Source organism: Lepidochelys kempii, chromosome 1 (genome assembly GCF_965140285.1).
Source record: "Lepidochelys kempii isolate rLepKem1 chromosome 1, rLepKem1.hap1, whole genome shotgun sequence".
Taxonomy (NCBI): Eukaryota; Metazoa; Chordata; order Testudines; family Cheloniidae; genus Lepidochelys; species Lepidochelys kempii.
The window spans coordinates 243892072-243907024 of NC_136380.1; the positions used below are offsets into that span (position 1 = coordinate 243892072).

Genomic DNA, 14953 nt, shown 5'->3' on the forward strand with positions numbered 1-14953 from the left:
ACCTGTGGGGGGGACAAGCTCTGCAGCCGCACTTGCGAAGAGTGCGCTCCATCTGGTACGGTCGCCATCTGGTGCTTGCTATGTGTGTGGTCCTGCCCATACCGCCAGTCCAGCCGGCTGCACCCCCCTCTGCTGCAGAGTGAGCCGTACCCCTCTTGTGCTCAGGGGGAGCAAGCAGACACATTCTAGCTGCCTCCTGTGCAGGTGCAATGAGAGGGATAGCGGGTAGGAGCAACTTCTCCCGGACCCACTGCCCCCATACAGCAATAATTCAGCCCTCAGTGCTCAAATCCCTGCTGATGGAAGCCTTTCCAGCTGGAGGTTCCAGAAGCAGGGACCTTCCCTCCAGCTCCACCTGCCTATCCCCTCCAGGGTGCCAGCCCACAGCAGACTTACATTCATTCTCAAAGAGATGGAACTGCATCCCCAACAAGCCAACTGACTTGCAAAATGTGTAGGTCGAGGAGCTTTTCTTCTTGGGGCAAAGCTTGAGGATCTGTCAAAGAGAAACATCAGCAGCTAAGGGCACTGGGAAAGAATGAGGCACGAACAATGCAAAATGCTTCGAGTGTGCTCCAGAAAAGCTCTGCTAACGCAGCATCAGCGTGATGAATGGTAACCCATAGGCTCTTTGTCTAGTGATTTCCCTGTCATGCCACTCTGCATGCTGCACTTACGTACACAACGCTCCAGACCTCGCTCCTTAGATGGCCTCTCTTTGACACTCTCCCATTTGCAACTTTGCAAGCAGACTTTAGTCACTCCCTCCCTTGTGGGCCAGAGCATGCCATTGAAGGCATGGGCTAGCATAGAGGGTATTACAGAGCCATCCACAACATGCCTTCCAGAGTGCCCGGGATACAGGATAAGTATGCATGCTGCATTGCCCCTTAGAAGACATAGCACATTCTCCCCTTCACATCTGGCCATTGTCTTGCATCTGCTTCCTGCCCCTTTCAGTTGGCTAGTGCCCCAGGGGACACTAGTAGGGAGCAGTCCGTACCGTCAAGCTCCTGTGCGGGTGAGCATACAAGGAGCCTTTCCCCCCTTATGTACATATGCAAGGGACAGGCACAGCCTGAGCCAATATTGGAACAACCATCTTCCCAATCCACCTTCAAATCACTCCTGAAAACTCATTTCTTACCACTAGGCTTCTAGCGCTTCACTTTTCTCCCACCCTTTCTGCTCCCAGTCTTGCTCCTGATTGTTCAGTGTTTGCCTGGTGTCTGCTTAAATTAGACTGCAAGCTCTGGGGTAGGGAATGTGTTTTTAAAGTGCCATGGACATCTGTGTCACTATGTGAATAATGAATAATCTACACTGAATGCGGCAGTGGTAGACGGCAGTGGCTAGGCAGTGTTCGTCAGGAAGGATTTAGACAGAAGGGGAACTCTGCCTGCCTCGGCACTGACAGATAAAGAACTGAGCTTCACTGAGAGGAATGGAGTTACTGTGGAAAGTACTGACCTTGCTTTGATTGTTAACGGGACACAGAACCACCATGGGACATGACTTATTGAAGGGTTGAGATTCCTTTAGGTGCTATTGCCCCGTTTTACCATGGGGGATGCCATGGCATCTTCTTACAGTGGGAGGCGGGATTCTGTGGCCTCTTCTTATGTGAGGTTGGGGGTTGCCATGGCCTAGTTTTGCCAGCAGCCTGTCCCCCTTCCTGCTGTACCATTTTGACAGTGTTTCCCAAAGAATTCAGAAGCTCCTTTGACATAAGAATGGCCATGCTGGGTCAGACCAATGGTCCATCTAGTCCAGTATCCTTTCTCCCAATAGTGGCCAGTGCCAGATACTTCAAGAGGGAATAAACAGAACAGGACAATTACTGAGTGATCCATCCCCTGCTATCCAGTCCCAGCTTCTGGCAGTTAGAGGTTTAGGGACACCCAGAGCATGGGGTTGCGTGGTCCCTGACTATCGTGGCTAATCACCCTTGATGGGCCTATCATCCATCAACGTATCTAGTTCTTTTTTGAACCCAGTTATACTTTTGACTTTCACAACATCTCCAGCTCCTCCTTTGGCACACTCTCCTGCCTAACATCCCAGAGCATGCTCACCACCAGTAGGTCGTTGAAGAGGAACACCTCCCTCTGGTGAGCAGCCTGCTTCTGCATTTTATTCACGTCCGTCACCTCGTAAAGTCGGCTGCAGCAGACCAGCCGGCGATGGGGCACAGACAGAACCTGCAAGGCCCAAGAGAGAAGTTAAGTGGGAAATGTTCTCACTGCCCTCCCAACCCAAACGATTCAGTGTCATTTCTAGCTACTCAAACCTTCGTGCAGTGGCATGGGCCAGCTCTGCCCACCTGAATCCTTCTCCTCACCATCACTTTCCCCATGTGCCACAGCAAGAACTGGCCTGCACCCTTTGACTCTGAGGAACCTGATGGAGTGGTGGGGCAGGCAGTCACTGGAAGCCCTCTTATTATTGAATCAGATCACCACGTCTGGCTTACAGAGATCATGGGTGGTTGCTTACCCTCTTCAGCATCCTGCCATCACCCCAGCTGTGGGTTTGTAACTTTCTGGCCCTTCTGGAGATTATTTCACACAGTTGAGGTCAATGGTGTGTTTTTGCATTACTTATTAGTCCTGGCCAAGGAAACCATTGGTGTTCTCCTAACCCTTACACTCCTCAAGGAGCTCCTGGGAGAGCTGGCTGAGATCGCTTTCTATCAGACTTTTCCTTTCCTTTCCTATGTCCTCACAAAACCTGAAAGAGAGTCTGAAGCACTGCGGTGTATCTCTGAGGTGTCAACAGGCAGGGCCCGTGATAAGACTCTTGGCTAGAGGATGAGTGCATCAGCTAAGACAAATTCTGGCTAAGGGAGCTCCAGAACCATTAAGAAAGAATGAGATTGCAAGAAAGAGGGGAATCCAAGAAAAGGGAGCAAATGTTAAAGGACAGAAGGGAGTGGAAGGAGAGAAAGAAAGGACTATAGAAAAACAGGTGAATGGAGAAGGAAGGCTGCAGCTGCAACAGAAGGCAGGACAGAGGAGGAGATGAGAGGAGTGAGGAAGTAGAGGTGAGAAGAATAGAGCAGAGGTTAAGAACTCACTGTTTTCATCCCTACTATGGATTTCTCCACCTTGGTGACATAGGTCACATGATCCTCATTGGATTTGAGCTCTTTCTGTTGGATCCTCTCATAGATCCCCACAACCAGCTCCCGGGGAATGTCAGCGCCGTCGTCCACCCCTGCAAAGCACAGAGAATGTAGAGCAGGCTAGGCAGAGAGCAAGGGAAGAGCTGACAGTCCTCAGCATGCACCGACTGCCTTCTTTACACAGTGTGTCTAGGCAGTGTGGGGGAGATGGGGAGGAAGCAATAATCTCTTGGTATAATATACTGCCTTCTCTGCTGATATAATGATATAATCAGGAGAATGCAAAGGATTTCGATATTCCACTGCTTTGCATGCTGGCTTCTTTCCACATGTTCCCTGCCATTTTATAGTCACACTTTCATATTTATAGATCTTGGGCCACTCAGCAATAAAACCAGGCATTGATTTCATATAACCATCAACTTTAGAGATGGAAGAGGCCTATTAGGAGATCCAGCCCATTCCCCTGCCAATGCAGGATTGTGGCTCAGTTGTACCTTTACTAGTTGCTTGGTCTGGTCTAGTTGTAAGTGTCCCCAGTAGTGGGGCTTCAACCACTTCCCTTCAAGATTAAGAGGTGATGTGTATGTAGATTGTGGTTAGATGACAACTAAAGTGAGACCCAAGATAAGAGAAGGCAGGTGTGGATAGCAAGGAGGAGAGCACTCTGGATAGACAGTTAGAGGAATAGCATGGAATTAAGGAAGGGGAGATTTAGGCTATCCAGAAATCCTGTCCAAATATTTGAAGCACCAAGATGGGAAAGGAGGTGTTCCGGGAGATCCAACAGGATGTAACTAGGATGAAATCAAGCAAAGGAAAATTTCAGTATCAGAGAAAACTTCTGAACTGTGATATCTATTAAATTGTGTACATATCTCTCAAGAAAAGTGGTGGAAACCCACTCCTTGAGGCTTTTAAAAGTGGGCTGGACATATTGCTGGAGAATATACTGTAGAGGACAATCCTGCACTGATCCACTGGGTGATGGACTAGCTAGGACCCAACAGGTCTTTTCCATCACAAGCTTCTGCTATTATGATTCACAGAGAGCAGCAGCCCTGGTTACAGAAGCTTCAGTTTGTCTTTGGCTTCAGCTCTAGCGCACACAGAATCTGGAGCAGCAGGAGTTATGCCTACCTGGTGCAGCACCCTCACCTCTCAGGTTCCGGATGAAGTCCTCCAGCATCATCTTCCTGTCGGGTTTGATGTTGGGGCTGTACATGTCTGTGTTGAGGAGGATGATCGCGAAGGCCAGGATGAAAATGGTGTCCGGGTTATGGAACTGCTGGACCACGTCCGGGTTACACATACAGTACCGCTGGCTGTAGTGGGAGGGATGCCCAGACATACCATGGAGACCCCAGAGTGGAAATCAAAGGCCAGTCTACCCCAGATGTGCACTTAGCGAGGCCCAGACCGCTCCCCCTCAACTAGACCTCAGCACGAAGGAGCAAGGCGCAAATCACTCCTTTACAACCACACTTGCCTTCATCTCACACAAACTGGGAGTATCTGGCTGTTCTCCCAAGGCACAACTTACCCAGCAAGGGCAAATTGTGCCATCTAAGGATCAGCTCTACTGACTCACAGGGAGCTCAGGGAGCAACTGTGTCCCAGCGGGGCTCCGCAGGCTGGTGTACCCTGCTCCCCTACACGTGGCTGGTTGCAGGGGCAGGGGTGAAGCCCTGGGTCCACCTCCTACTTCCCTCTTTTGGGGCACAGTACCCACAGGTAAGTGCTGAAAGAGCAGTGTCATTATGGCTGCTCCTTGTGTGGGTCTTGCACACAGAGGTGGGGAGGTTCCTTGTGTGCTCTCCACCCTGCACAGCCATGTAAGGGACCATCTGACTCTGGCCCCAGTATGCTGTGCAGTCCTAGAAACCTGTAACTGCCTCAGGCCCCCAAGGGATTTCCCACTCTGCACCATGGATACCACTGAGTTCCTGCGAGACAGACATCACTGTGCCAGCAGGACAGATGGGATTTTACCTGTTAGCCTGCCTCAGGATTTACCCTTCCTTCAAAGAGAGGTTTAGCTCTGTCACCCTCTCTCCTTTGTCCTACAGCTGCAGAAATGTTAGCCACCCACTTCACCTTGAATGGTCTCTTGCAACATGTGTTAACTCCTTATGCTAAACAATCTGTTCCACCTTGTATTTAGCTTGACACGCTGCATACCTTTCCCAGACCTGAAGAAGAGCTCTGTGTAGATCAGTAGCTTGGTCTCTCTCACCAACAGAAGCTGGTCCAATAGAAGATATTCCCGCACCCACCTTGTCTCTCTAGTATCCTGGGACCAGCAAGGCTACAACAACACTGCAAACAACACTCTCGCTCCAGTCACTCCTTTACTTTGCCTACTTCCTGCCACCCCCACGTCCCAGCTCTTATTTTCCTCAGTGTAAACAGTCAGTGTCTCACAGCCAGCAGGGCTGCGCGGGCACACTGCAGTGACGGCTCTCCTACCTGAAGGCCTCAATTAGCCGTTCCACCTTCTGAGCCTCTCCCTGCACACGAATGTGGGCTTGGAATTTCCGCAAAGCTTCATCCAGCTCCATGCCCGAGAAGTCCATCTCGTCCACCACACAGCTAAGGGGCGAGGAACACAAATTCCTTCAGCACCAAGCCTACAATAACACTCTCTCTGAAGTGACACAGGGTGGGCTCATTAAGCAACCTACCAAGGCAGACAGTGACACCAGCAGAGCTTCCTATGGATTCTGCAGCATGTGAGTAATTCCTATGAACAGCCATGTATTTATTTCTTCATCTATTTCCTGTCGTCTGTCCATTGCTCACACACTGACCTGTGCAGTGACCCAGTACATTCACTCACTGCCACTCCTCCTCCTACTCACCCCCTCCAATCCATCCCTAACCTGTCCACTCATCCATCCCTCTCTTATACACCAGCAATTCATCCCGTTGGCTCTGCATGCACTTCTATCACCATTCATTCATGCATCCATTCCCCTTACCATCCGTATCTTCCTCACACCTCCTCATTCAGGCCCTGAGCAGGAGAAGTTTTCCTCTGGTTAATCATTAGCAGGTTCATGGTAGCAGCCCCTCTGCAAATGTAACATTTAAAAATAAAAAGCTCTTCCAGTGCATTGTTTCCCTGCACTAAGCCCAGTGCTTAATTTGCAATGAAAGAGGTTCCGGGGCTCAAGCAATTTTTTTACTTTCATAACTGATGCAGCAAGCCCAGAGGTGCCGACGCTATGAACTGCCAAGCCCAGAGGTGCCAGGGCTATGAACTGCCAAGCCAAGAGGTGCCGGGGCTCAGCCCTTGCACAAATTAAGCACTGACTGAGCCCCAGTGATAACTCTTGTTGCCAGTGTCTAGGATGCTGTGGAAAGAAACACCCCTCTCTGCCTACTTCCTCTATACTTTGGCTCCAAACTAGTGAAAGCTGAGCTCCCCTTCAGGCAAGTGAGACCAACTGCAGCCCCCCTCCCCGCAACTCTGCCATGTTGGGGTTAAAGTCTGCACATCATAATTGTACGTCTCTTCTCCCTACTGGCTATTTCTTCACACCCCTTCTCCACACACTTTGCGAAAAGCTGCTTTACACACTTCAGCATGACAGGTTTCAGAGTAACAGCCGTACTAGTCTGTATCCGCAAAAAAAAGAGGAGTACTTGTGGCACCTTAGAGACGAACAAATTTATTTGAGCATAAGCTTTCGTGAACTACAGCTCACTTCATAGGATGCATGCAGTGGAAAATACAGTGGGGAGATTTTATATACACAGAGAACATGAAACAATGGGTGTTACCATACACACTGTAATGAGAGTGATCAGGTAAGGTGAGCTATTACCAGCAGGAGAGAAAAAAAAACAAAAACTTTTTTGTAGTGATAATCAAGGTGGGCCATTTCCAGCAGTTGACAAGAACGTGTGAGGAACAGTAGGGGGGTAAATAAACATGGAGAAATATTTTTACTTTGTGTAATGACACATCCACTCCCAGTCTTTATTCAAGCCTAATGTAATGGTGTCCAGTTTGAAAATTAATGCCAATTCAGCAGTCTCTCATTGGAGTCTGTTTTTGAAGTTTTTTTGTTGAAGAATTGCGACTTTTAGGTCTGTAATCGAGTGACCAGGGAGACTGAAGTGTTCTCTGACTGGTTTTTGACTGCTATAATTCTTGATGTCTGATATGTGTCCATTTATTCTTTTACATGGAGACTGTCCAGTTTGGCCAATGTACATGGCAGAGAGGCATTGTTGGCACACGATGGCATGTATCACATTGGTAGCTGTGCAGGTGAACAAGCCTCTGATAGTGTGACTGATGTGATTAGGCCCTATGATGGTGTCCCCTGAATAGATATGTGGACACAGTTGGCAACGGGCTTTGTTGCAAGGATAGGTTCCTGGGTTAGTGGTTTTGTTGTGTGGTGTGTGGTTGCTGGTGAATATTTGCTTCAGGTTGGGGGGGCTGTCTGTAAGCAAGGACTGGCTTGTCTCCCAAGATCTGTGAGAGTAATGGGTCGTCCTTCAGGATAGGTTGTAGATCCTTGATGATGCGCTGGAGAGGTTTTAGTTGGGGGCTGAAGGTGATGGCTAGTAGCATTCTGTTATTTTCTTTGTTGGGCCTGTCCTGTAGTAGGTAACTTCTGGGTACTCTTCTGGCTTTGTCAATCTGTTTCTTCACTTCAGCAGGTGGGTACTGTAGTTGTAAGAATGCTTGACAGAGATCTTGTAGGTATTTGTCTCTGACTGAGGGGTTGGAGCAAATGCGGTTATATCGTAGAGCTTGGCTGTAGACAATGGATCGTGTGGTGTGGTCTGGATGAAAGCTGGAGGCATGTAGTGGACTGGTCCAGGCTGAGGTTGATGGTGGGATGAAAACTGTTGAAATCATGGTGGAATTCCTCAAGGGCTTCTTTTCCATAGGTCCAGATGATGAAGATGTCATCAATGTAGCACAAGTAGAGTAGGGGCATTAGGGGACGAGAGCTGCGGAAGCGTTGTTCTAAGTTAGCCATAAAAATGTTGGCATACTGTGGGGCCATGCGAGTACCCATAGCAGTGCTGCTGATTTGAAGGTATACATTGTCCCCAAATATGAAATAGTTTATGGGTGAGGACAAAGTCACAAAGTTCAGTCACCAGGTTTGCCGTGACATTATCGGGGATACTGTTCCTGACGGCTTGTAGTCAATCTTTGTATGGAATGTTGGTGTAGAGGGCTTCTACATCCATAGTGGCTAGGATGCTGTTTTCGGGAAGATCACCGACGGATTGTAGTTTCCTCAGGAAGTCAGTGGTGTCTCGAAGATAGCTGGGAGTGCTGGTAGCATAGGGCCTGAGGAGGGAGTCTACATAGCAAGACAATCCTGCTGTCAGAATGCCAACGCCTGAGATGATAGGGCATCCAGGATTTCCAGGTTTATGGAGCTTGGGTAGCAGATAGAATACCCCTGGTTGGGGTTCTAGGGTTGTGTCTGTGTGGATTTGTTCTTGTGCTTTTTCAGGGAGTTTCTTGAGCAGATGGTGTAGTTTCTTTTGGTAACTCTCAGTGGGATCAGAGGGTAATGGCTTGTAGAAAGTGGTGTTGGAGAGCTGCCGAGCAGCCTGTTGTTCATATTCCAACCTATTCATGATGACGACAGCACCTCCTTTTTGATTATGATGTCAGAGTTGTTCCTGAGGCTGTGGATGGCATTGTGTTCTGCACGGCTGAGATTTTGGGGCAAGTGATGCTGCTTTTCCACAATTTCAGCCCGTGCACGTTGGCGGAAGCACTCTATGTAGAAGTCCAGTCTGTTGTTTTGACCTTCAGGAGGAGTCCACCCAGAATCCTTCTTTTTGTAGTGTTGGTAGGAAGGTCTCTGTGGGTTAGTATGTTGTTCAGAGGTGTGTTGGAAATATTCCTTGAGTTGGGGACGTCGAAAATAGGATTCTAGGTCACCACAGAACTGTATCATGTTCGTGGGGGTGGAGGGGCAGAAGGAGAGGCCCCGAGATAGGACAGATTCTTCTGCTCTGCTAAGAGTATAGCTGGACAGATTAACAATATTGCTGGGCGGGTTAAGAGAACCACTGCTGTGGCCCCTTGTGGCATGTAGTAGTTTAGATAGTTTAGTGTCCTTTTTCTTTTGCAGAGAAGCAAAGTGGGTGTTGTAAATGGCTTGTCTAGTTTTTGTAAAGTCCAGCCACAAGGAAGTTTGTGTGGAAGGTTGTTTTTTTATGAGAGTATCCAGTTTTGAGAGCTCATTCTTAATCTTTCCCTGTTCGCTGTATAGGATGTTGATCAGGTGGTTCCGCAGTTTCTTTGAGAGTGTGTGGCACAATCTGTCAGCATAGTCTGTGTGAGATTGTAATGGATTTTTCACCTTCAGTCCTTTTGGTATGATGTCCATCTGTTTGCATTTGGAAAGGAAGATGATGTCTGTCTGTATCTGTATGAGTTTTTTCAAGAAGTTAATGGATTTCCACTCCATAAGGCTAAATTCAGTGCCTTGCATAATGACAGGTTTCAGAGTAGCAGCCGTGCTAGTCTGTATCCGCAAAAAGAAAAGGAGTACTTGTGGCATCTTAGAGACTAACAAATTTATTTGAGCATAAGCTTTCATGAGTTACAGCTCACTTCATCGGATGCGTGCAGTGGAAAATACAGTGGGGAGATTTATATACACAGAGAACATGAAACAATGGGTGTTACCATACACAATGTAACAAGAGTGATCAGGTAAGGTGAGCTGCATGTGACACTTCCTCTCCTTTCTTACACGCATTCCTTGTTTTGAAGGTTTTCTTCACAGATGTAACAGCTGCAGACTTGCTTTTTTCTCCATAAAATCAAAGCTGCCCCCGTATAGTCATTTGTCCCACGCCCAGAGGAGCATGCCCCACATGTTGGGAAATGCAGAGCTAGTAGAAATGGCAAAGGAATGAGGAAATCTGGTTTAGCCATTTCCGCTGGGCTTGCACTCCATTTGTCTGGCAGATTTCTTTAGGTGCCGGCAGGATTTTAAAGGTTCTCTACGATCTTTATAAGGTACAAACTGTAACAATTGTTCACTGACACTCAACTCTATAGTACTTCTCAGGGGACTCCAGGAAGGAGGGTCACTTCTTTCCAAAAGAGGCAGGGATTGTGGAAGCTGAGCTTGGCCAGCGGATCTGTAGCCACAAGCTCTGTAAGAGTGACAGAATCTCCTCAGCCTCCAGGGCCTTGGTGCAAAGGCAGCTTAGCCTCCAGCTCAATGAAACTGCCTCACCCCAGAGCTGGCTGCACTAACAGAAGTAAGACGGGGGGAGGATCTCTGAGAGTGGGTTCCTGCATCCATGTCAAGGATCACACAGCTCTTCCATGTGCCATAACTGAAGAAGGCCTGCTCATTGTTGCATGTAAGCACCACTGTGCCGCAGATGGCTACGACCATGCAATCAGATGGACTGAGAGGCAGGGAAGCAGAGGGCAGTGTAACTGACTGAGCAGGTCCCTTCCAGATTCCTGACCAGCCAGCACTGTGGGAAAAGTGACGAAAGACTGTTCTCAGAGTCCATCCAGCTCTGCAGTGAGCCCAGCACACACTGGGACAGGACTTTGGGAGTCTGGTCACTACTGAGCATTTAAGTTGATAGCTGCGTCCCTCAAAAATGAGGACTAGTATTTTGATACAAGGCGCTCCCAACAACCTGGGACAACAGAGAGCTCAAAACGCAGGCACTTGGCATCCCCTGGGGATCCGAGTCCAGATGCCTAGCATTCCTTGGGGATGGGATCTGGGCCTGGCACCCAATGGGATCATTTTTCACTGTTAGAACATTCCCAGCTGCGTTTCCTTGGGCTTCATGCCCACAGGTAGTATGCCCAGAGGCACGTCGCCCACTGATAGCGAAACGTGTGTTGAGGCATCATGCCAGCGATGATTGTGCCGCGAGGCATTTAGCACAGGACTAATCGTGGCGATGGAGACTCGTGGTGAAAGAGTTCTGAGAAGGCAAGAAGCAGCTGTACCGTGTGGGGCTCGCATCAGCTCAGCCAAGCACAATGACCTATTTTAAAGCTTTTCTGCTCAGGTGACAACACAGCGGGAGCTGGGCTGTAACTAAAAGCGTCGGTAATGAACTCACAGCCCAGGCTCAGGGAGGGAGGTGAGGAGAGGCAGCCAGGTGGAAACTCTTAAAACCACAAGACTCAAAGATATTAATAAATAACATTCCTCTCCCCCCAAAAAAGAAAGAGAACTTCAGGCCCAACTGGAAGAGAAGAGCTCAACTCACGTGAGGCCAGCTGCACTGCGCATGCCAGGGGCTCCACACGGGAACATGGCGCCGTGCGCATGGCTCTCCTTGCACAAGGGCGGCTGTGCCATGCACGCTAGCCCTCCCAGGGCTCAAGTGGCTGCAGTGTGCATGCCAACTCACTTGGTAGGGAGACACTACTTCATACACACCGGCCCTCCTAGTATGAGAAGTGCATGGCACAGCCTGCCAGCTGTTCTACCTTACTGCCCATTTCCCACAGGAGAAGCTGCACTGTGTATACAGTCCTTTTTGCATAGAACAGACTCCCCAGTGCAGACCGCTCTCCTCACACAAGGGGGGCTGCAAATACATGCATGGCTCTGCTTACTTGAGGGGTGCTCTGCCAGGCCTATAGACCTCGTGACATGAGAGTGTCTGTGCTGCGTACAAGGTTGCTGCACAATCTTCCTACCCTGGGTGCCTTAGCAGGAGCAGAAGCTGGGCTGTGCACAAGTACATGTCACATGTGATCTGCATTGTGTACATGTCTCCTCCCCCTCCCGAAGGTGTACTGCACACCTGGCTCTCCTTGCACTAGGGAGGCAGTGGCATGCACAGCTCCCTCCTGCATAACTCAGATCTTCCTGGGGATATTGCACATGGTTGGCAGCACTAGGCAAACGTCTCTCCCCATCCCCTCGTTATCAATCTGTAGCTGAACTAAATCCATGGTCTCACCTCTGGTGTAGAAGCTTTTGCACAGCCCCTGCTCAAATTCTCTTGTAATGCAAATCTCCTGCGGCCCCTCAACAGGGGATGCTAACTCCTTGATGAGTGCGGTTGTTTTGGGAGTAGCCAGGAAGCCTCCTGTGTCAATCCAAGGACAGTTTAATGGGTGAAATAGCAAACTGGCTTCCATCACTGAGAGCTGCCTCCTCATGCTTCTGGTTGTGAATTTCCATCTCTCAAGAGGAGCTCCTCTCTGCCTCGCTGCCCATTAGAGAAAGGGAAGGCAACATGTGTCTAACAGTGAGAACAGCAGCACGCCCGCAAGGAGAATGCATCAGAACAAACCCAGCAGTTGCATTCTAACGGTGACCTGCCCTTATTCACCGCAACGTCTCCTACGTTCCTCCTTTGGAAACAAATGAATCAGGACAGCCGCTCTGACCTTCCCAGGATCCTGTGATCCAGAATGCGAGCAATCCAGCCCCAGCAGCGCTGCCAGCTTCATTCATGGCACGGATCACAAGAACTGGCTCATGAACGAACCAGGAATGTATGAAATTCCTGAGACAAAAACAGGGGGAAGGAAGAAAGAGGGCATGAAAGAATGAATGAAGGCAAACAAAAAGACAGCATGAAAGGATGAATGTCAGCAAAAAGAGAGAGAGAGCATGAAAGAATGGATAAAGGAATGAGAACAGCAGCAAGCAAGCATCAAACTAAGAAAGCACAGAAGAAAGAATGGCTGGAGAAAGAGATGAAGGCAAGAATGAGAACATTGCGCAATGTTGTGAATGCTGATGTTTTTTACTGGGTCCCCTTCCCACACAGCTATGTGATTTGTCTGATAGCATGTGTGGAATATGTGATATGCAGACATCCTAAAAACCGCTTAGGAATCAGATCAGCGGTCTAGTGGCCACGCAGGCTGGGACTGTCGCTCAGTCCTCATACTTTGGGCTAGCTCTGTGCAGTCCATGAGGGTGGCAGAGAATGGGTCACATCTGGCTGTCTACTGAGTCTGCTTGGCTGACTGTAGGAGCCGTGGGAATAGGATCCAGTGGGAGATGTGCTGGCCAGAGGGTGGGGTTCTTGCACTGGAAGGTCTTATTGGGTGAACAGGGAATGAAGAAATAGGATGGGATTTTCAAAAGTGCACAAGATGATGGTAAACTCCCCTGTATAGATAAGCCCTTAGGAGCACAGTCCTAGTGACTTTCAAAGGAACTTGTGCTCTTCTGTCATTAGGCACTTTTGACAATACAACCCATAATGTGTTCAAATACCACAGAGTACCCAGCTACCATGTTGATGATTGTAGATTTCATTGGGTGAGATGAAATTAGATGGGGGGGAGCGGGAAGTATTATTCAAGGATAGCAGGGGCTTGGAAGCCCTGATTTGGGGGTAGTGGGGAATAATTTACCAAACTGGCCAAATCTTGTGCTAAAGATCTTTACATCCCTGGATATTTAACACACTTTGTGATCTACACAGTACATTCCTCTTGTCTGTATCCACATTCACTCACTAAGCATGAATTAAAGAGGTCACATTTTTAAAGGACGGTGCAAAAATATTGGTGCAATTATTAACTCTGTTAAATGACAAAAGAAACAGATGGCAGGTCACTTGCCCATCTGCCTGAGCGGCGGCCTTTAATGGCCCAAAGTGTCCTTGGAATCCAACAGGAGTCTCCTGAGTAAAGATACCAATGCTGAGCCAGTAGTTTGTGACCTGGGCCATGCTGCTCAGCACTTGAGTGCACGAGGGAGGCTGGAGACTTTCACAGCTGTTTTAAAGGCTGTCCTATTATTTATTAATCTGGTTTGGTTAATTGAACTGGGCTGTGATAAGAAGAAAGCTTACAGCTCACATTTCCAACATGAGTTTTGAGTTGCTTTTCATATTAAACTACAGCTGAATTAACACAGTAAATCTCATAAATAATTGAAATGACTTTGCAAGAACGGAGGGCGGGATTCTCAGACTCACGTCTGTAATCTGCACGCGCAGCTGTCACCCCCGTGCTCTCAGTTGTGTTCACTGCATGGGTCTATCGCCCATCCGGATATGCTCTGTCAGGGGTACACAGTGCTGCCACCCAAGCACTTGTGATAATGTGGCTACTTGTGCAGCTGAGAGAAGGAGGGAGCGCACCAGTCCTGCTGGCAGCACTGGGCACCGCAGACAGAGCATATCTGGGTAGGGTGACCAGATGTCTCGATTTTATAGGGACAGTTCCTGATTTTGGGGTCTTTTTCTTATATAGGGTCCTATTACCTCCCCACCCCCATCCCGACTTTTCACACTTGCTGTCTGGTCAGCCTGTACTTGGGCAGGCTGTAGACGTTAAACACACCACTCAATGCACAGAGGCTGATACACTAACGTACGAGGACGCTGCTCGGCTGATGGGACTAGACACACTGGCGCTCTGGTGTTGTGTTAATACACTAAGTGTGGATAGGGCAGGGGACTAAGACATCGGAGATGGGTTCTGCCATAGATTCAGTGGGCCAATTCTTCTCTCATTCATGCCAGTGTAACTATTAACTTGAAAGGAAATGCTTCCAATTTACACTGGTGAAGGGGCAATCAGGCCTGAGTGATCTTGGGCAAGTGTGACAGGGTGCACTTGCCCCACACTGGCCAAGAAGGGGTTAAACACACACTCTGGGCAGAGGAAACCCCGCCCCTCACCCTTGCTGGACATACTCCAACTGGAGCAAGACTATAAAAGTGAGCAACTCAGCTCAGTCAGGGCTGACCACTGAGGAGGGAGGATGCACTTTACAGGCTCCAGCCTGGGAGCTGCTGAAGCCCCAGACTGCAGAAGCCAGAGGCACCAAGACCCAAGTGGATACCCAGGTACCCAAGGATGCCCCA

At 48.9% G+C, this 14953-nt stretch overlaps 1 protein-coding gene across 5 annotated transcripts in view; it reads right to left on the reverse strand.

Annotated features, from left to right (window-relative positions):
* Positions 1–14953, reverse strand: part of IQSEC3 (IQ motif and Sec7 domain ArfGEF 3) — a 127754-nt gene that overhangs the window by 11548 nt on the left and 101253 nt on the right. For all 5 annotated transcript variants that reach the window (XM_073321028.2, XM_073321064.2, XM_073321055.2 and 2 more), the window contains exons 6-10: positions 5594–5716; positions 4283–4449; positions 3077–3216; positions 2076–2201; positions 397–496 (exon numbers count right to left, since the gene is read on the reverse strand). In XM_073321028.2, coding sequence (XP_073177129.2) covers positions 397–496; positions 2076–2201; positions 3077–3216; positions 4283–4449; positions 5594–5716 — 656 coding nt within the window. The remainder of the gene's footprint in view (positions 1–396; positions 497–2075; positions 2202–3076; positions 3217–4282; positions 4450–5593; positions 5717–14953) is intronic.